At 41.9% G+C, this 22367-nt stretch overlaps 1 protein-coding gene across 3 annotated transcripts in view; it reads left to right on the forward strand.

The window, feature by feature from the left end:
• SQOR (sulfide quinone oxidoreductase) overlaps positions 1-21778 on the forward strand; it is a 48133-nt gene extending 26355 nt beyond the window's left edge. For 2 of the 3 annotated variants that reach the window (XM_072738421.1, XM_072738422.1), the window contains exons 4-10: positions 3202-3255; positions 5534-5728; positions 8017-8226; positions 13668-13851; positions 19454-19521; positions 19993-20171; positions 21486-21778. In XM_072738421.1, the coding sequence (XP_072594522.1) occupies positions 3202-3255; positions 5534-5728; positions 8017-8226; positions 13668-13851; positions 19454-19521; positions 19993-20171; positions 21486-21543 (948 nt within the window). In that variant the 3' untranslated portion in view covers positions 21544-21778. Of the gene's footprint in view, positions 1-3201; positions 3256-5533; positions 5729-8016; positions 8227-13667; positions 13852-19453; positions 19522-19990; positions 20172-21485 lie in introns of those variants that run through there. The other variant, XM_072738423.1, reaches the window with a different exon arrangement.
• The last annotated feature ends 589 nt before the right edge of the window (positions 21779-22367 follow it).

A 22367-nucleotide genomic window follows, 5' to 3' on the forward strand; every position in this document is an offset into this window, starting at 1 on the left:
TGGATTTATGATTCTGTCATCCAATTGGCATTTTCCCCCCCTGGTCATTATCCGTGATGGCTTCATTTAAGTTCAAGGGTTTAATTTGAATACCTGTCCCTAGAGAACATTTTCTAGCTTGCATAAATTAATCAACATTCTTTAGAAAATATTTTTTGCCAAAAATTTACCAAAATTATTCCATTCTTAATTAGTACTTTACTCTTTCTTCAAGACTGAATTGAAGGCATTGCTGAAATCCAGATTCAGTGTGTCTCTGACTCTTCCCCGACACAGGGGTATGTTTGGAGTATGTCCCATAGGCTCTGTGTGGACTGGCCCTTATTATTCTCCAGACTTAACCTGGTTCTGGTTCCATTCTGTCTCTTGTTCTGTCCCAGCACACTTTCCTTTCATTTCCTCAAATGCCTCAGCCTCCTTCTTCCCCAGGACATTTGCACATGCTGAGCTTACCTCTTTTCCTAGCTAACTCTTACTCATCTTTACCTTATTTTTTTAAATTTTTATTTATTTATTTGAGAGAGAAAGAGAGAAAGAAGCAGACTCCCTGCTCAGCAGGGAGCCCAACATGGGGCTTGATCCCAGGACTCGGGGATTATGACCTGAGCCGAAGACAAATGCTTAACCAACTGAGCCACCCAGGCGCCCCTCTCTCATCTTAGATGAGAAATAGCCCTTCAGGAAAGCCTTCCCTGACCTACTAGATTAGGTTGGGTTCCCCCTTGACACTATCACAGCATTCTGTGATTTAGTAATTATTTGTGTGGTTATCTGATAATACCTGTCTCACCCACTAGACTGAGTTCTCGGAGGGGTAGGAACTGTGTCTTTCTGGTTAAATGTTGTATGTCCAGGACCTAGCACGATATGTCGCATAGAAGGTGCTCAGTAAATATTTGTGAGCAAATTGTCTCTCAGTTTATCTGTATAAAATGGGACTAATAAGGAGCACCTGGGTGGCTTAGTCGATTAAACATCTGACTCTTGATTTTTGGTTCAGGATGTGATCTCAGGGTCCTGGGATCGAGCCCTGCATTGGGCTCTGCTCTCAGTGCAGAGTTTGCTTGTCCTTCTCCCTTTGCTTCTCCTCCTGCTCACTCTCTCTCTCAAATGAATAAATAAAATCTTTTAAAAAATGGGAGTAATAGTATTACTTACCTCATTGGGTTGTTTTGAGGATTAAATGAATCAAAATGTGAAGGACTTATTACAATGCCCTGCAAAGTGAGTGCTCAGGAAATTTTACTGTTACTATTTTTAAAAGAACATATGAAAAAAGGAAAAGAAAATAACTTATTAAGTATCCACTGTGTGCCCCCATAGTTCTTGACTACTGACTGAAAGCAGTTTGCAATCTGTGAATCTATGTTGGTGCTCTTTTCCTAAGTTACCAAGAGACACTTGTTTAGTAGATGAGCCCGGAAATTTACAGTGGAGGAACATCCTATTTACTAGGTGGTTAGTATCCGGGTTTACTGCCCCCACTTCTCTGTATAAAATTAGAATACTTGCCCCTATTTGGCCTTCTGGAAATGTCTGCACTGTTCTCTGTAATTGCTCCAAAGTCTTGTCTGCAAGTTTTTGCAATTCCTTAGAATTTAAATCATCTGGCCTGGAGACGAATTCATTTAGAAGGCTTGAGGCTTTCTTTTTGTTCTTTATTCTTTTAGGGTTTATTCTCCCTTAATGATTTTTTTTTCCACGATGTCAAGCTTGTCTGTTACTAGTTCTTAAAAATAATCAATATTATACTCTAATTAAACAATCAGGGCACACACAAACCAGAGATTTTTCTTATTGACTGTGTTCGTGTTTTGCCTGTAGATCATCACCCCCAGACCCCATGTCCCATCTGACCTCATATACCTTGAAGACTCAACATAGTTCAGTCACATAGTTAATGGGCCTGGTACACTTTACCATGGAATAAGGAAATTCAGGGCACAGCTTTCTATGGATAGGCAAATCATACACGGGAAGACGTGTGTATGATCTGTCCACTTTGATAAGTTACATATTTCACAAACAGCTGAAGTCATCCATCCATCCAACAAATATTACCGAGTTCCTCACTTTAGTTTTGTGACTATGCTAGATTCCAGGAATATAAAGGAGACCTAACCTTGATCCTCTGCTGTATTCAATGTTGTGAGGGAAGACCTTATTCCTACATAATGCAACCAGGGCTATAAAGCATCATGTACACTGTGCTAAGGAAGCTCCCAGAAGGGGCCTGTGGGGAGGGGAACTGAATTGGAAGGCCTCATTGTGGAGGTGGCCTTGAAGCCAAGCCTCCTGGATCTCAGGGCTGGACCTCTGCAGAAACTTGATGCCCTTGGCTTTCCAGCCTGAGCCGAGCACTTTCTGGTCTTGGAGTCCTCTCTCTTCAACTGTGACCTGCTCGTCTTGCTGCTCTGCTTCTCCTTTTAGTACAAGATTGTGATAATTAATTACAACCCACTACCCCTTTGCTGGACTCCTGACTTTCATTATGATCATTCTCCACCTCCAGTTTTCCAGGCAAGTGCTGTTTCTTTACATCCCTCTTGCTTACACTTTCTGGCCTCACCTTTCTTCTTTCTGATCTTAAACCCACATTCCCTTTGTGATGAATATGGATACTTTGCCCTTGGCAGGACTAATCACAATACCCTTATTTAAGGAGGGGGACTTTAAGTTCTAAGTAGATCATTAAGTAAGATCAGGTTCATTATATCACATCCTTTTTTTCTATGACCCTCAAAAGAACAGTTTCTCACTTACAATACTACTGATCCAATCCATATGGCAGGTCACATTTGCTTGGGATTCACACATGACATCATACATGTTAAAGCTGATTGTCTTTTAAGATTAGGAAGGGCTTCTCTCACCCGTCAGCATGAGGAAGTGTTAACACAGGGGCCACACAAATAGTTGTGGCTTCTTTGTATCCCTCTGCACTGTGTAAAAATACAGGAGGGCCTGGCAGGTTATACAATACTGGTGAAGTTCTGAGGCGTGAGAAACAGAAGATGGTGGACTAGTGATGGCAAACGGGAGCATACCTCCCTCCCTGTCTCCTGCCCGTCACCCATGACCTCAAGACATCCAGAGTAGAAAATGGAGACCTGGTGGTGGGACATGGACCTGGGGCTGAGTTAGCCCTTGGGCTGCTACTTCTGGGATCCTGGTCTAAACTACCATTGTTTTGCTTTGCAGATCTCCTACAAATATCTTATTATTGCCCTTGGGATCCAGCTGGACTATGAGAAGGTACTCTTTTAAACTACTTTTGTGTGACACTGGCCTACTTATGACAAGAGTAAATGCTGCATTTAGTTGCTTTGTATTCCTTTTGACTGACAAGGGGTTCTAAGGGATCCTCTTTTAGTTTTTCTTTACTCAGAAGTCTTTTTATGGTTCTTTAAAATTTTTTTTTAAGATTCTGGTATCCATGATGATATGTTTTAGCTTTAAGGTTTAATCCGAGGTTAGCATGTCCATGTCCTAATGGCGATTCTTGCAAAACAGTAGGCTTTTCTAGATTCCCAAGGAAACTACCTCACTGTGTAGGACTGAGTTGTCTCTTTCTCCCCTTAGCTCCATTGCGTCTCTGCAGCGAGTTGTCAGCCAAAGGGGGCATCCGATCTTTCTTCCTCTGACTCTCCCTGCCTCCCTCTGCTTCAGAGGAAGGGAAGCAACTTGAATTGGATGAGTAGTCATAAACTGCCCTTTGTGACCACTTTCCCTAAAAGGAACTTGGTCACCACTTTATGGCACCTGTTTCCTTAACAACAACCTCTTGTTCAAACTAGAGAAAACTAATGAAGGAGATAAGAGACCAGCTGTTTGTTTATCTCTCAGAGAGTGCATTTTGCTTGGGAAGTAGGCATGTGAGAAGAACCTGAGGCAGGGACCAGGAGCCTCCCTATCTGGTTTTGTAAGGTTCTAGGTGGGTCTCTCAACCTCATTCTCCTTCAGCTCCCCCATCTGTGTCTGAGCCGCCCTATTTCCCTACCTGCCTCAGAGGCATGAGCAAGTAGCCACTGTTAGCATGGGGGGAGATTTCAGAAACCTTAAAATACAAGATGGTTTAGTAATAATGATAATAATAATAGTAATTATTGCTGTTGAGACTGCTGATATCACAACTATTTAAAGTTCTCTAGCAGGAGACATGGTCAGTAATCGGAGGAATAGTGGTTTTTTGTTTTGTTTTGTTTTGTTTTTTTTTACAGTGAGCATTGTAGAGATCATAGCACTGTTTCCTTGACAGCTGAGCAATGGGTGTTGCATGGTCGTCCTATAGTCTAGGAGAACAGCCTAGGAGGGTTGTGAAGGGCCAGTCCATCTTTTTTTTTAAAGTTTTTATTTATTTATTTGAGAGGGAGGGGGAGAGAGCATGAGCAGGGGGAGTGGCAGGCAGAGGCAGAGGGAGAAGCAGGCTCCTCGTTGAGCAGGGAGCCAGATGTGGGGCTCCATCTCAGGACCCCGGGATCATGACTTGAGCCAAAGGCAGAGGCAGAGTCACCTGGGCGCCCGAGGACCAGCCCATCTTACTGACTGGTTTTTGATGGTTCTCTGCTTTTGCTGGAAGAACTGGTAGTTGAGTCTCAACTCAATCTATGCCATCTTCACTGCACTCTACGAACCTTCTAACACCAAAGACTGGTGTCCAGTATTCTTACTAGCAGGAATACACTGCCACTTGTGGGGCACTTCCCATGTAGGTGCCATTTTTCTAAGCACTTTCATATCCTTCTGCCAACAACCCTCCGAAGCAGTTACCTTTCCCCCCATTTTACAGATAATGAACATAAACTCTCGGTGTACGTTAGAACCACCCAGAGAGCCAGGTAGATTTCTGGCCTTGCCCCTGAGCTTCTGAATCAGTAGGTCTGGGTGGCGCCTGAAAAATTGCATTTCTAACAAGTTCCCAGGAAACTGCACTTTGAGACCCACTGGCCGAGGGATATTAGGTAATTTACCCAGGGTCACAACATTTCTAAGTGGAAAAGCTGGGACTTAAGCCAGATCTGTGGGGTTCCCAAGTCCATGTTTTTAATTACCTGTCTTCATGGCCTTTACCAAGAGTTTTATTTGGTACAACCTGATAAAGGGTAGTTTACGTTTGTAATTATTGACAATATGGGTCCTGGTTCTGCTTGTCCTCCTTCTTCCCAGTAAGGCGTCTCCAAAAAGAAAGTATGGCTGGCTTTTTGTCCTCACTTTGGTGGTGGGAAGAGAGATGTTCAAATCATGGTCTGAAGGCCAGGGAGGTACAGGGGTTCCCGTGGGCTGAGTCCATTCTGAAGTTTGGCAGTTTACTCCAGGCACCACAGCCCTGATTGCAGCAGATCCCTCACCCAAGTGCCTGCTCCGATGGGTGTGAGTACTGTGGGCTAATAACTGGACTGAAATACTTGAGAGGTTACAGAAATGGCAGAGAATGAAGGCTCTCAACAAGAGTTTTTGCACTTTTCTTAGAAAATTTGCACTTGCAAATTTGCGCTTTTGTTAAAAGATAATTTCTTTGTGTAATTTCTTGCAGATTAAAGGCTTACCTGAAGGTTTTGACCATCCCAAAATAGGGTCCAATTACTCAGTGAAGACAGTAGAGAAAACCTGGAAAGCTCTGCAGGACTTCAAGGAGGGCAATGCCATCTTTACCTTCCCAAATACCCCTGTAAAGTGTGCTGGAGCCCCACAGAAGATCATGTACTTGTCAGAAGCCTATTTCAGGAAGGTATGCATGCTTCCCAGGGATAGAGACAAGGAGGGCAGATGCTGCTAATCCAGGGATGCCAGAATCCCATTTTATCCATATTAAAATACCTTTTTTATTTTGAAATTTTTATTACGTATGTACAAAATTATATAATTGGAAGTTTATAAAATAGAAGTCACTATAGCCCAATTACTTTAATATAGCTACTGTTACCAATTTGACGTGTCCTTCTGTTTCCCGCCCCATCCATGTGTTGTGTTTTGATTGAGAGAGAGCATGTCGGGGGAGGGAAGGGCAGGTGGAGAGAGAGGATATTATGCAGGCTGCACACAGAGTGGAGCCTGATGCCGAGCTCGATCTCACAATCATGATCTGAGCTGAAATCAAGAGTTGGATGCTTAACCAACTGAGCCCCACCCAGGTGCCCCTGTTTTGTTTTTTTTTTTTAATGGTTACAATCATACTATACAAAAATAGATGTACTACTTGGTATTAAATAGTCTTTGTAACATACTTTTAATGTATACATAGAAATCTATTGGGGAGATATGTTAGAGATTATTGAAATATTTCCATATCGTTGGACAACTGGTTGTACATTGTTTATTTTTTTATATAACAATATCCTGAATTGTTGCCACGCAAGTTCAAGGTTATGAATATTTTCTAGCTCTTGATAAACATCTTTAAAAATACAGTAGGCAAAATGCCAATTTAAAAAATATATATATTTATTTATCTGACGGGAGATGAGCAAGTGAGAGCACAAGCAGGCAAAGTGGCAGGCAGAGGCAGAGGGAGACGGAGAAGCAGGTTCCCCGAGGAGCAGGGAACCTGACACAGGGCTCTACCCTAGGACCCTGAGGTCATAGCCTGAGCTGAAGCAGACACTTAACCAGCCAAGCCACCCAGGCACCCTGCAAAATGCCAATTCTAAAGGCAAACAAACAAACAAAAATGTTGACCTAGAACTTCAGAACTTGGTGGAAAGAATATTTGGGTGGGAACACTAGGCACTCATCCCATGTGTCAGAGTCAATGTCCAGCTCGAGTACACCTGGCGCAAAGCTGCAGGGAAGCTGCTCTCGCCCTCCTGCCCTTGTGTGGGATGTCACATACCGTTTCTCACAGTGTGGTTGGACCTGAAGCAGTGGCAAGATTCAGAGCAGCCTGTGGTTCTGTGAAAGGACAGGGGAGAGGAAGGGCGGAGCAGGTGGGATGGAAGAGCCACCTGAATGCTTCCTTGGAACTCTCCTCAGGAAACCTTTGCCTGAGTTAAGCAAACCTATGCCACCCCCTGTTCCCACCCTGTGGGGAATTAAGGAACAGTTCAAGTCCTTGTTTCTGTTTCTAAGAAATGTCATTCTGGGTCATGAGAATTATTGGATGGCACAGGCTTTTGAGGTTTTTACCCACCTAACTTCTTCCAAATAGTGGGATCTGGGGCACCTGCATGACTCAGTAGGTTAAGTGTCCAACTCATGATTTCAGCTCAGGTCATGGTCTCAGGGTCATGAGATTGAGCCCCTCCTTGAGCTCCTTCAGACTCCACGCTGGGGGGTGGAGTCTGCTTGAGGTTCTCTCTCTCTCTCTCCTTCTCCTCCTGCCCCCCCCCCCCCCCCCACCTTCTAAAGACAAACAGTGTGAACCAGATGCACAAATCCTAAAAGGAGCTGAACAAAAGAAAAACCATTTCTTCCCACCTGGAATTTTCTTTGCAAAAATCTTTTCTACCAAGTCTTTGATGGCCAAGAGGAAGTTTCTCTTTCTGGCCCTATAAGCTCTTAGGCATCTGGGAGAATCCTAGCCTCTGAAATCTATGAGCAATATGAGTTGTATGAGCCAATGGGACAGGAACTTTGTTCACTGCTGTTCCCACAACACCTAGAGCACCACCGGCCAACTCTAGGACCTCCTGAAATATTGATTCAGTGGATGAACAAATAAGAATACGAGGAAACAATTCAGCTTGTCTTTCTCTGAACTTGACCTCCCTCTCTGGCCTTCAGCTGAATGGTACCCTCTTTAACCCCTGATCAAATGCACACTTAGTTGCTGTGTCAATCAAATGCACACTTAGTTGCTGTGTCAATCAAATGCACACTTAGTTGCTGTGTCATTGACAGAAGACAAGTAGGAGGCAGTGAATTGGTTCACACCTCACCCCACCAGTGCATAGTGATGGAGAAAGCTGGTGAGCTCTCTTCTTAGGGTTTTAATTCTTGTCTAAGGTTTAAAAAAAAAAAAAGTGGCTGAAGCAATGCTTTGATGTGGGCTCTTGCTGTTCTTTCCTTTTTTTTTCCCAGACGGGGAAGCGATCCAAGGCCAATATCATTTTCAACACTTCCCTTGGCACAATTTTTGGGGTGAAGAAGTATGCAGCTGCCCTGCAGGAGATCATCCGGGAAAGGAACCTCACTGTTAACTACAAACAAAACCTCATTGAAGTCAGAGCTGATAGACAAGAGGCTGTTTTTGAGAATCTGGACAAACCTGGAGAGACCCAAGTGATTTCAGTGAGTGGCGAGGTGAAGCTGTCAGCTGAACACTGCAGTAGATGCTGGCATCACCATGGCTCCCACCTCCCTGCTTGCATCATTATGCTGGGAGAGGCTGGTTATGATGAGCATATAGGGCCATGGTAGGGGACAAGGTGGATCAAAAGGTGGATGGGGAAGAGAAAGAGGTAAGAGGCAGTGTCCATGCGAGCTGAAGAGAGTTTATCTACTAGTATCAAGTGAATTTTGATCCTATTTTGTATCTCCATTTTTCTTCCCCTGGGGTCACTCTGAGAAGCCAAAGGTATTTGATGACTTCAGGTCTTGCTTCACGTTCCTGAAGGGCTTCCTTAAATGGAGGATTTGGTGGTTGTCTTGATTTACAGAGAAACAGCCCTGCTTGTGGGTTGTTCACAAGTGACAGGGGTGTCTTTCCCCTGGTGGAAGAGGTTGTCTTTAAACTTCTCTTTTACCTGTGCACAAAAGGAGACACTTCAGCATCCTTGAAAGGTCTTGCAGAGCCATACCCTAACCTGGAGAAATTGAGCCTCTGTACATGGGCTTGGATTCTGTGTGTCTGGTTCTTCTTCTGTGAAGTGGGAATAATACTTTTGTAGAGGTGTATGAAGATTAAGAACAAGATGTAAAGGCATCTGGAGAAGCACACATGGAAGAATCATTTGTTTATGTCACTCTGGCAAGAGCTGTTAGCAATGAGAAAACAGCTCACAGTGACATTTTATTCATTGAGCAGTTTTAGAGGAATGAAGGGTCCCATAAAAAAAGGAATTTTGAAATGAACTAATAACTTATCTTCTCAACATCAAAACTTCACATTTTAAGCTTTTTAGTGCAGGCCTTTTCTAAAATGTATTGCACACGTCTTTCCTTTCTTAAGTGGTGTATATCGACTATCATTTAAGATGTTACTGATGACTCAAGGTCATAATTTTAAACTTTTATTTCTGAATAATCTCAAACTTATAGACATTGCAAAAATAAAAACAGTACAAAGAAAACTGTATGTTGGATAGCCTTTACCTAGATTCATTTATTATAGAGTTTTACCTTATTGGCTTTATCATTTGATCTCTCCCTGTCTCTCTCTGTCTCTCTCTCTCCCCCCCACATAGAATAGTATAGAATATAGTAGAATATATTCTCAAAGCATCTAAAGATGAATTATACATCATACATCATAGCCCTTTACCTAAACACTGTACTGTAAATCTTAAAGAGATCCTTATTCTCTTACATAAACACAGTACAGTTATCAATTCAGGAAATTTAGCATAGGTACAGTATTTTATTTTATTTTTATTTTTAAAGATTATTTATTTATTTATTTATTTATTTATTTATTTATTTATTTATTTATTTATGATAGAGAGAGAGAGGCAGAGACACAGGCAGAGGGAGAAGCAGGCTCCATGCAGGGAGCCCGACGCGGGAATTGATCCCGGGACTCCAGGATCGCACCCTGAGCCAAAGGCAGGGGCCAAACCGCTGAGCCACCCAGGGATCCCCAGTATTTTAAACTACCATTTATATTCTAATTTTGTTGATTGACCCAGTAGCATTTATGGTGCTCTTTTCCCTTCAGGGCAGAACCCAGTCAACAGGTAGGAATTGCCTGTAATTGTGATGTCTCTTGAGCATCCTTTGATCTGGAACATCTCTACAGCCTTTCTTTGTTGGTATTTTGGAATAATATAGCCCCCCACCTCCAGCACTTTATTTTTTAATAGAATGTTCCTCATTTTAGGTTTATGTTTTCTTGTGATCAGTTTCAGGCTATGCATTTTAGGGTGAAATACTATGTAAGCGATGTCATGTCTTTCTAGTGTATCACATTTGAGAGCACATAGTGGTCACCTGCCCCTCACTGATGATGTTCATTTGGATCACCATTCAAGAGATGGCCCAATTTTCTCCACTGTAATATTACTACTCTTTTTCTCCCTTGCTACTTATAAGAAGTCTATAGGGAGACACTTGACTAAACAAACACCCTACTCCCTCCTCATTAAGTTTCCCACTGGATTTACCATCCACTGATGATTTTCCTAATCCAGCCTTTACTATGGCAGTTGCAAAATGGTGATTTTCATAATCAAGCATTCTTTCTACTTTAACAGTAGTCTGTTAGTATTCTGTCTACAAAAGCCTTCCCTTCTCTCTTAATTAACTGGTTATTGGTATGAATTCATGAATCCTGTTTTTACCCCCAATGGTTTATAATTCATTATTGTCTAATTATTTTGGTGCTCACACTGTCCCAGATTTGGTCAGTAGGAACCCTTTCAAGATGGCTCTGCCCTTGGGACGTGTCACCATCATATTTTTGAGCACTTTTTTGGTTTCTGGTGTCACAGAATGTCCCAAGTTCATCTCATATTTGCTTGCCTCAGCTCAGGGTCATGAGTTTGAATAGCTTTTGTATAGTTATGCTCCTAGGGCCTAGTAGGGCTAGTTCTCACCTTATAAAATGGTCTCAGACTCCTCTGTGATTTGATTTTTGTGTGTGTCCTTTTTGTACTTTTCCAGTTTTCTTTCCTGGCTGTCAGGCAGTTGTAAGTGGCAGGTCCCTCCAGCATTAGAACTTTAAGCTGCTGCTGCTAATTCCTTATTGACTGGAAAATGAGATCGCCACATTTGTTCAATTCTGTGTAAAGTAAAAGTGAATGGGCTACAAGTGAGGGTGCACAGCATACTTTCATGAGGAAAGTGTATGAGCTTGAGTGCATGAACTTAATTTTGTTATTTGGTCTTTTTTACTTTGGTTCTTAGCTGTACTGTGGATAGTTGAAGTTGTGGATAGGGAATTGGATAAATAAATGGTTCTTCCAAAGGGTTTGTAAAGAAAAAAATAATATTTGTGTTCTCTTGAATGATAGGATTTCAGATTTTCTTTCCAGACCCAATTCTACCCTTAAAATATCAATTTCAGGGGTGCCTGGGTGGCTCAGTTGGTTAAGTGTCTGCCTTCTGCTCAGGTCCTGATCTCGGGGTCTTGGGATCAAACCCCACATTGGGCTCCCGGCTCAGTGGGGAGCCTGCTTCTCCCTCTCCCTTTGCCTGCTACTTTACCTACTTGTTCTCTTTCTCTCCCTCAAAAAATAAATACAGGGCAGCCCCGGTGCCCCAGCAGTTTGGTGCCGCCTTTGGCCCAGGGCATGATCCTGGAGACCTGGGATCGAGTCCTGCATCGGGCTCCATGCATTGAGCCTCCTTCTCCCTCTGCCTCTCTCTCTCTCTCTGTGCCTCTCATGAATAAATAAATAAAATCTTTTAAAAAAATAAATACAATCTTTAAAAAATATATGAATTTCAAAAAAATCTACCAAGAGGTGTTAAAGCAGTGGCTCTCAGTCCTGACTGCACACTGGAATCACCTGGGGAGCTTTTAAATGTTCTGATGTCTAAGTCTAATGCTCACAGATTTTAATTAGTTTGAGGGGGGGGGGTGGACCGATCATTGGGAGTTTCAACTTCCTTTGATAATTCTCATATACAAGCAGGATTGAGAACCACCACTGTAAAGAATCTTTAAAAAAGGAAAAGATAAGAAAAAGAAGGCCTATAGCCTAACCCTGCATTGTTCAACAGTCAACTGTAACATTTTTTTAAACTGTAATATTTATTTATAGATAAGCAAATGGAAGGTGAAGGTCCATATAATAACATCTGTTTTTCATTGTAAAAGAACCTGTTCCTTCAAGTCAGAGCTTCTAAGGCGGTCACTTTCAGGTCTCATATGTCAGAATTGCTAGATTTTGTTAAAGTACAGATTCCTGTGCTTACGCAGACCAGCTGTATTGGAATCTCAGGGTGGTGGGACCCAGGAACCTGCATTTCCCACAAGTCTCCCAAATGCTCCTTACAAACATTAAAGTTTGAAGACCACTATTCTCAATAGATGATGTTAATGAAGGACAACTGAAGTTATTTATCGCACGTGGTTTGTGGGAATAATGAATAAAGGACAAGCTACAGCTAAATGCCTATGTCAATTTTCAATAAATCTATAAAGCAGACCTTAGTATATCTTTTGTAGGATGTTAGCTCAAGTAAACCTTCATGTCCTTCTGATGATTATATGGAAATATTTAACTTTCCTTTTAGCAAAGATATACGGAATTCACGTGCTACTTGTGAAATTTAAGCGCATTAACGCCAATAGATAGAGATGACTCTGGTGAGATTTTTACCCTCAGCTAAAAAAATAAGTGGTTCTAGTTAACTATAGAAAAACAGACGTAGCCTTAATAATTTGGTGGATGATGGTTGTTGGCCATTTCATACATTATCCTACAGAATTGCTCAGTCTCCACGTTCATGAACAGAGCCAGGCTCAGGGACTTGTGCCTGTAAAGAACCACCCAAGATCACCTTCAGAAGAACACTGGCCATTGACAGCACTGTTTTACCTCAAGGCTACCCATGCTTATAATTGTTTGAGAGTGGAATTAAATACAAGCCACCTCCTTAACTCCTTCCACTGTCACGGATTGCCAAGCCCTGATTAAGGCATGGTCCTCCTTGCGGAAACAAGGAGCTTTGACTATCACAAGATTGGGATTGTCTTAAGATGCTGAAGTTTTCACCTTAATGAAATGTTTTGGGACCCTTAAATAAGTTTGAAATTTCGACATGGAGTTTATAAATAAAAGGAATAAAAAGGATAAACTACAAATATATTTTGTAAACAAAAAAGAATTACATAAAAAAATTGAACTATCCAAATTGATCAGGGTGGGTTAGTGCAGTGCTGCCAAGGGTACTGTTGCTGTAGGTTTTTCTGGGAAAAAAGAAAAAAATCCACCTTGTCCCCTATACTGTTCGGTAAACCCTTTACTGAATCAGATCCCTCTCTCCTCCAAAATGCTAGCTAATATTCTCACCACCCTTTCTTTCACATTAAATTGGCATGTCGGTGATTTCCTTTATGTATTGAGAGTCTGCCTATTTTGGAAATGATGCTCACTCACCGGCTCCAAACGCAACCTTCCCAGGTTTCAGGGACTCTGCGCAGAACTTTTTTGCAGAATAAAACCGAGGTACCGGACTTTACAAGTAGACAGCTGAGAACCAGGGAGAGAGCAACTGAGAAACCCCATTGCCTTGGCTTTAGTAACACTAGCAACATCAGTGGGTTCTTTCAGAATGTTAGTGAGGATCATCGCAGTGTTTCTGATTCTCCCCCACCTCCTGCCCAGAAGGTTTGTGTCCGCTCCTTACGGAGAGGCCACATCAAGCAGAATGGCTAGTTGTTTTATCACCGTGCTGCATGGGAGCACTGAAGGGCTGGGAGAAGGCGTGGATCAGTACAAACACAAAGTGTCCAGTGCGCCACACAGCTGTAGTACAGTGTATGGGTAAGGGAGATCGGGGCACAGCTTGTGGGGCTGTAGAAATACTGGGAAAAACACAAATTTGGATGCTTTCCTTCTTTGTAGTACGAAATGCTTCATGTGACCCCACCAATGAGCTCACCAGATGTCCTCAAGACGAGTCCTGTGGCTGACGCTGTGGGTTGGGTGGATGTGGATAAAGAAACTCTTCAACACAAGAAATACCCAAATGTGTTTGGGATTGGGGACTGCACTAACCTTCCCACGTCGAAGACCGCTGCTGCTGTAGGTAAGAGAATGAACTATGATTCGTATTCTTCCAGAATGATGTCACCCTGAGGCACCATCATAACAAAAATAAGGCTTGGCACAAGCGGCATTCCATTAATAAGGAAGCTTTTGTGGCCTAAAAATGACGTTAGCCTCCCTGACACAGAAGCCAAGTTGTCTGTGAACTTACTATCATGTAAAGAAGAAAGAGTAGCATGACCTCATCTGCCTTTTTTTAGGTTCGAGTAGTTGTTTTCAGGGGACAAGGCGTTAGGGAGAAGGTAGCACTTCTCCAGCTCTCTGGAATTCCTTACTTCTACTGGCACTCTCGTATCTGTGGCCTTTTTGGCCTGTGACACTAGGCAGGTTGGCTGTTTTTCTTCTACTTGAAACACCATAAAGCTGGGGAAGCATTTGTTTCCACAAGAAACACATGCAAGTCAATGAAAGCTTGCAGACCAGAAAATTGTTCTGTTAGGACAAATACAGTGGAGCGTGCCCTGATTGGTACACGATTAAGGCCTTAGCCTGGAAAACTAAATTCTTTACCACCATGTTCTGCACTAGCAGTGATGAGGAGAATTGCCTTTTAGATGCTGTCCTCTACAGACAGGAACTGTCTTCTCCAGATGCTGTAAAACGCAGACAATTCCTGCTGCTGGGGATGAGAGTGTTTTGTGTGAATTGCACACCTGCAGAACGTGTTGTGTTATTTTCTTTGTGTGTGTGTGTGTGTGTGTGTTATTTTCACTATTGCAGCCTAAGAAGGGCTTTCCAGGAGACCCACTGAATGTCTTTTTCATTATTAATAATTTCCCCCCAACTTTTTACTTCAATAATCTCAAACCTGTGAAAAATTTGAAGGAAAGTACAATGAATATTCATATTACCCTTCAGATATTTACCAGTTGATATCTTTTGTAACATTTGCTTTATTACTCTTTGGACACTTTTTTACTGAGTCATTTGAAAGTGAGTTTTGGGGATCCCTGGGTGGCTCAGCGGTTTGACGCCTGCCTTTGGCCCAGGGCACAATCCTGGAGTCCTGGGATCAAGTCCCACGTCGGGCTCCCGGCATGGAGCCTGCTTCTCCCTCCTCCTGTGTCTCTGCCTCTCTCTTTCTCTCTATGTCTATCATAAATAAGTAAATAAATAAATCTTTAAAAAAAAAGTGAGTTTTTTTTAAGACTTTATTTATTCGAGAAAGAGAGAGAGAGAGAGAGAGAGAGAGAGACAGACAGACAGACACAGGCAGAGGGAGAAGCAGGCTCCATGCCAGGAGCCCGATGTGGGACTCAATCCCGGGTCTCCAGGATCAGGCCCTGGGCTGAAGGCGGCGCTAAACCGCTGAGCCCCCCGGGCTGCCCTGAAAGTGAGTTTTGACATAATAATACTTCACCCTCAGACACTTCGACCTGCATCTCTTAAGAAAAAGGACTTTCTCCTCTATATCCATGAGACGATTATCATGTCCAAGGAATTGAACACTGTATTATCTCATATTAATAATCTTTTATACAAGCCAGTTTAGATTTCTCTAGTTTTTGTAAAAATGGCCTTTATTATCTTCTCCCCTTAAATCCATGAGCCAGTTAACACTACATTGGATGTCATGTCTCTTTGGCTTCCTTTAATCTAGAACAGGCCTTCTGACATTTGTTTTATGACTTTCACAGCATTGGCATTTTTGAAGAGTTGGTTGTCTTGTAGAACATCCCATAACTTAGAATTGTCTGGTTGCTTTCTTAAAATTAGATTCAGGTGATCCTGAAGGGCAAGACCCTCCACACGTGAGGCTGTGTTCCTCCCACTGCCTCACTTAGTAGCCTGCCATGTTAGCTTGTCTTGTCCTTGGTGAAGCTGGATTTCTCTGGCTGAAAGGATGCCTGTGGGTTCTCTCTGCTGTAATGATGTCTTTTCTCTTTGTGATTTATAGGTAGACTGTGGGATGGCACTCTACATTTAGGTTTCTCTTAATGTAACCTGCTGAATTTCTGTGTGAAAAATGCCTGTGGATGCATGTGAGGTCCAGATTACCCAGTTTGTGGCTGACTTCAAACATTTCATTCACTGTTCTGAATAGATAATATTAAATATGATTATACAAAAAGTTATAAGTGAGAAATCTAGCTCCTGTCCTTGCTTTGCATTTGCTTTGCTTCTACGTTCCTCCTGACTATGTAGAGAGCATCCTTATTATTTTTACATCTGTTTTTTTCCAGTCTGTATTCTATTGTATGGTTGCTCCAGAATTTACTTAATGAGTCTACTATGAATTTATATTTGTGTGGTTTCCAATACATTTGTATTTCTTTTTTTTTTTTTAAAGATTTTATTTATTTATTCCTGAGACACACACACACACACACACACACACACACACACACACACACACAGAAGCAGAGACACAGGCAGAGGGAGAATCAGGATCCATGCAGGGAGCCCGACATGGGACTCGATCCCAGGTCTCCAGGATCAGGCCCTGGGCCGAAGGCAGCGCTAAACTGCTGAGCCACCCGGGCTGCCCACATTTGTATTTCTTTTTGTTTTAAAGATTTTATTTATTTATTTGAGAGAGAGAGAGAGAGAGAGAAAGAGACATAGAGTGAGCTTGTGCAGGAACACACAAGCAGGGGGAGGGGCAGAGGCAGAGGGAGAAGCAGGCTCTCTGAGGAGCAGGGAACCCCATGCAGGGCTAGATTCTAGTGATCCCAGTCCTGGGATCATGACCTGAGCCAAAGGTAAATGCTTAACCGACTGAGCCACCCAGGTGCCCCTCAATCCATTTTTATTTCAAACAGTACTGCAGTGAATGCTTTTATTGTATTCATGTTAAATGCATATATATGTCATTTCAATAGTGACAAAATAACAGACGTCCCAGTGTTCCCCAAGTGGATCTACATTTCTCATTAGATTCCCTTCCCCAGGTGTTCTGAGTATCCCTAGCAAGGCTTTCACTTGTTCCATAACCCATCCTTGTTTTTACTTGCCACCCAACCAGATGTCTTGCCTCATTCCAGACCACTATGCTGCTGTGAGACCCCCATCTCGCCACACTGAGTCTAGCTTTGCCATGGCTCTTTCTCTTCCACAAGATTCTCCCTTAATTACCCACACCACAATCAAGACCAGGATGTGAGCTTTAACAAAAGTTAACAGAAGGTTTGGCCATAACAGAAGGGGATTATAAAACAGGAAAACCCCACAACTTACATACACTTTCATACACAGCACACCCTTAAACCTGGACAATGTGACTACTTCCTGGGTCCCAACATCTCTGCAGGTGACACCTACTGGCCATTGTTTCTCCTCTTCTGTTGGCCTTGATGCTCTGCTGCAGAGTCCTCCTTGGGTCTTCTCAATAAAGATTCCAAACTCTACATGGCTCTCAAAGGGTAACAAAGTTTTCCAAAATGGAAATAGGATCTTTAGAGATGTCAAAACAATGAGGGCATCCAGTTTATATATATATATAAAATATATTTTTATATAATATTTATATAATATATTATATATTGTATATATAATTTCTATTTATAAACATTATATATAAATATATTTTATATATAAATCCATATATAATCTATATATTATATAAATACATAATATATTGTATATGATTATATATCATATTAATAATTATATCATATTATATAATATGTAATCATATTACATATAATAATTATGTTATATATTATATAATAATATAATTAATATTGTAATATTACAATTAATATAATTATTATAATAATATACTTATTACAATTATAATATTAATATTATAATTATTATAATATTATAATATAATATAATATAAATAATATATATAAAAGAATTTCAAGCAGATTCCCAGCTGAGCATAGAGCCGGACATTGGCTCAATCTCATGACCCTGAGATCATGACCCCAAGGTCATGACCTGAGCTGGAGTCAAGAGTTGGATTCTTAACCAATTAAGCCACCTAGGTGCCCCAGCCAGTTTATATTTTTAAGCAGAGTTATTTACTCATTTTTTGGAACCTCCTCATTTTGGGAAAAAAATTTATTGCTCTTTCGATTTGGGCATCAGCAAGTTATACTCTGCTGGCCAAATGCAACCTGCTGCTTTTGTACAGCTGGCTAGGAATCATTTCTATTGGTTAACATTTGTAATCAATTTGATGATAGGGACTACTGAGGTTTGGGAAAAGAATTCCATTCTTCTCACTAGTAGGCCTACATTACAAAAAATTATTTTTATATTTTGGATTTCACTAATAAAACTTTATTTTCTTTCTTGTTACATAATATTTTTTATATTTACCTCTGGGCCCACAAGTGTAAAGTTTTCCTTTATTTTATTATTATTATTATTATTTTTAGAGAAGGAGTGAGGGACAGAGGAAGAGGGAGAGAGAGAATCCTAAACAGACTCCATGCCCAACACAGAGCCAAACGGGAGAAAAGGGAGGCTTCATCTCACGACCCTGAGATCATGACCTGAGCCAAAATCAAGTTTTGGACACTTAACCGACTGAGCCAACCAGGCACCGCAGGAGAATTTTCCTTTGCATAAGAAGTTGACTCCTGATTTTGGAGATCACAAAACAATGGCTTTAATGAGCATTTTACAGTATAAACATAACCCATCTTTCTTCAAAAGTAAATCTAGTTTTCCACCTGGAGAGACACAAACTGCTTGAATTTTTATTTTTATTTTTTTAAAGATTTCACCTATTTATTCATGAGAGACACAGAGAGAGAGAGAGAGAGGCAGAGACACAGGCAGACAGAGAAGCAGGCTCCATGCAGGGAGCCCAATGCAGGACTCGATCCCAAGACTCCCAGGATCACGCCCCGGCCAAAGGCAGGTGCTCAAACGCTGAGCCACCCAGGGGGCAATCCTGATTATTCAAAATTGAACACACAGGGATTAGCTGATATTATTGCTAGTATTTCAGGTGTTAAAAATGCTATTATGTTCATATTTTAAAAGTTCCTCATATATCAGAGATACACATGAAATATTTACAGGTGAATGGTTGTGATGTTTGCTCCACACTCCAGAAAAAAAAAAAGTGCCATCTATGATGGGATAGAGTTTGAATGTTTTCATAATAAAAAGAGCAGTCTCCCACTCTTGCCATCTAAAACCAAAAACATCTGTCTACCTGTCTGACTGTATCTGGTCCAGGCTTAGCCAGGGCATTCCAGTACAGAGGAAAGCTAACTGTTTGGCCTAATTGAATATACCTGGGGCGGTTGAGGCTGTCTGAACAAGGACAAAAGGATATCTGAGTAGTCTGGGGGATTCTGGATGCACAGTCCAAGTTGTCAACCACTGACTCCTAGGAGTAGGAGGACTGGGTTTGGGGGAGGGCCATCCTTACCCTCTCTCTCTCTCATGTTTGGAGAGAACTGGCTCTTGAGTTTCAAACTTAGAGGCATCTGTGTGGCCCTTTGATGAATTAAGGAACCCCTCCTGGTAGCCAGAACTTCGAGAGGTAAGGTGAGCCATGTTCTAGTTAAAATTTAGAGGGATAGGGAATGGAGGCTTCTTGTTTGCATTTATTTGCAAATTAGTTTTCTTTGAAACCCGGAGTGCTTATCTTTCTGACTTTTCCATTTCTCTTATAGCTGCCCAGTCAGGAATACTTGACAGAACAATTTCTCTGATTATGAAGAATAAAAAACCAACAAAAAAGGTTTGTATGCCTCATAAAAAAAAACCCTGTCTCTATCATCTCCTATTCTTCATGAAAGCAGTGTTTTCCCACAATTCTGCCACTTTTTTTTTTTTAAGATTTTATTTATTTATTCATGAGAGACAGAGAGAAAGAGAGGCAGACGGCAGACACCTAGACAAAATGAGACGCAGGCTCCATGCAGGGAGCCCGATGTGGAACTTGATCTCGGGACCCCGGCATCACACCCCGGGCTGAAGGCAGGCGCTGAACCTGCTGAGCCACTCAGGTGTCCTCTGCCACTTTCTTAATATGGGCACTTTAATTTTTGCCTTTAGTATATATTTTTGTATAGAATTTGCATTTTTTCCTGTGCAAAAAATTAAAATAGACAAAATTGCAACTATTTAAAGTAAATAATACATTCTAAGGTATTTATATAATACCATGAAAAAAAGCCACTTTCCAACTTGATCTCGCATGCAAATATAGTATGATGGCTACACCTCGTGTCCACTGGTGACTGGCTACAACCGTGTGATTCTTGCGGAATTCGACTACAATGCTCAGCCGCTGGAAACCTTCCCCTTTGACCAGAGCAGGGAGCGACTTACCATGTACCTCATGAAGGCTGACCTGATGCCTTTCCTGTACTGGAATATGATGCTAAGGTAAGGTCATCACTGAGGGTAGAGACACGTCTCACTGGCGTGTGCCCGGTGGTTATATCAAGGAGGCCTGGGTAGAGGAGAAATCATGACCCAAACCAGAACTGGTGGATGGGATCTGCTTTGTTGTGTAGTTTCTTGTGGATTAGTGATGGCAGCTTAAAAAGGATCTGAAGCCTCAACCGTACTTGGTGAGAAAGAGGCTGCTCTGGGTGAGGAAAGGGGGTGATCCCGTATCTGCCAGTCACAGAGGGAGGCAGCCTCTTCTCTTCATTTTTGGCAGTGACCAAGTCCTCTGTTTCTTGTGCCCTGGCTCGTTCTTGCTGCCCTATTAATAATAAAACTAAAACTAAAAATAAAATAATAATAATAATAATAATAATAATAGTAAATCACTTTCATGTGTCAAGTCCTTTTTCATCTGCCACCTTTTATTTTTATTGTGTTCCAGGAAAAATAAAACCTAGTGATTAAGAGCATAAGCTTTGGAGTCAGACTTGTGTCTGAGTCCTGCTTCTGCCATTCTCTAGCTGTGTGTCCTAGGGCAAGTTGCTTAAACACTCTATGATCAAGTTTCTTATCTGCAAAATGAAATTAACGTTGCCTCACAGGATGAGGATTAATGAGATGACACATAGAAAGATAGCTACATAGAAGGCATTCAAGAAGTAAATAGAGCAATAAAAAATTAATTGTTCCTCTTTGTCTTTGGCAATTTAACTATCTCCGAACCCTTAGGAGATAGTGTTAAGTCAGGGTATGTACACTAGTGGCTTTCATCCAGGGGCGATTTTGCCCCGTAGGGGACATTTGGCAATACTGAGAGATGTATTTGTCACCACTGGGAACATCTAGTGAGCAGAGCCCAGAGATGTTGCGAAACATCCTCAAAGGCACAAGAGCGTCCCACAGCAAGGAAATATATCTGCTCCAAAATGTAGTAGGGCACTGACCTACCTGTACTTAATTTGGGAGCAAATGAGAATACAGAGGATTGCAGTTTGTATGTAGTACAGGCTTCAGGCCAGTTTGCTGAATTGAGTCCACATGTCCAGAATCCTATAGCAAGTCTTTGTCAAAGCCGGGATCCAATGTAGGTTGTCCCCTGCTGGTCATGGGATCTTTCTACTACTACTACTACTACTACTACTACTACTACTACTACTACTACTACTACTTTCTTCTACTAGACAAGTCTTGCTTTATGTGCTGAGAAGCATGTGCTTTGAGCAACCTGACTTCCCTTTCAACTTCCTGTTGCTGAAGTCACCCTCATCTTTTCCAGTGCAAATAATCTTCTTCGGTCATTTCTTCCAGGGGTTACTGGGGAGGACCAGCATTTCTGCGCAAGTTGTTCCATCTGGGGATGAGTTAAGGATGGTTTCTGAACCCCAGTCACAGTTGCTGATTGATCAAGAGCAGCATGAAGAACTTAAAACCTAACCCCGCTCGAAGAATTTACTGCTGGATCATGGTGACCAAATGGCTCCCTTTTCAGTGCTCTGGATAGCCACCATGTGGTCTGCCCAGGATGAGTTTGATTCTTTGGAAATATTCAAATGAAACAATAGATTTCTATTTTTTAAATAAAAGCTTGCCATTGATTGAGATTCTATGAGACCATTTTTTAAAAAGATTTTATTTATTTAAGAGAGAGGGAGAAGGGGAGAGAATGAGTAGGGAGAGGGGCAGAGAAAGAGAGAAGCAGACTCCTTGCCTAGCAGTGAGCCTGAAAGGGCTCGATCTCAGGATCCTGTGATCATCACTTGAGCTGAAGGCAGATGCTTAACCAACTGAGCCACCCAGGGGCCTCTATGAGACAATTTTATCTTGACTAGCGGAATGAAAAGTTATAGCAGTTGGGAGCAGAGGTTGGTGGTGGGAGCTTACCTGTTATCTACTGTAAGGGTTCCAGTGATAGCTGGCCTAATTTCACCAGAGCCTGTTTGGATTCACAGAAAAGTCACTCCAGGGAAAATATTATTTCAAACCATGTGTGTGACAGGCCTGAACACGTGATGCTTAGGACTTCTCTGCAGGGGTATAGTGGCTGCTGCCCCTTGGCTCTGCCACCATGTTTGTGCTGAGGCCACACCTCCTCCAGGCTAATAACTGAGTGCTGGCCCATCACTGGTGGATGTGGCTGGCTCCATGATTTCCCATCACCCTAGCTGAAACGGCCTTAGAACTGTGTCGCCA

This window comes from Vulpes vulpes, chromosome 15 (assembly GCF_048418805.1).
Source record: "Vulpes vulpes isolate BD-2025 chromosome 15, VulVul3, whole genome shotgun sequence".
NCBI lineage: Eukaryota > Metazoa > Chordata > Mammalia > Carnivora > Canidae > Vulpes > Vulpes vulpes.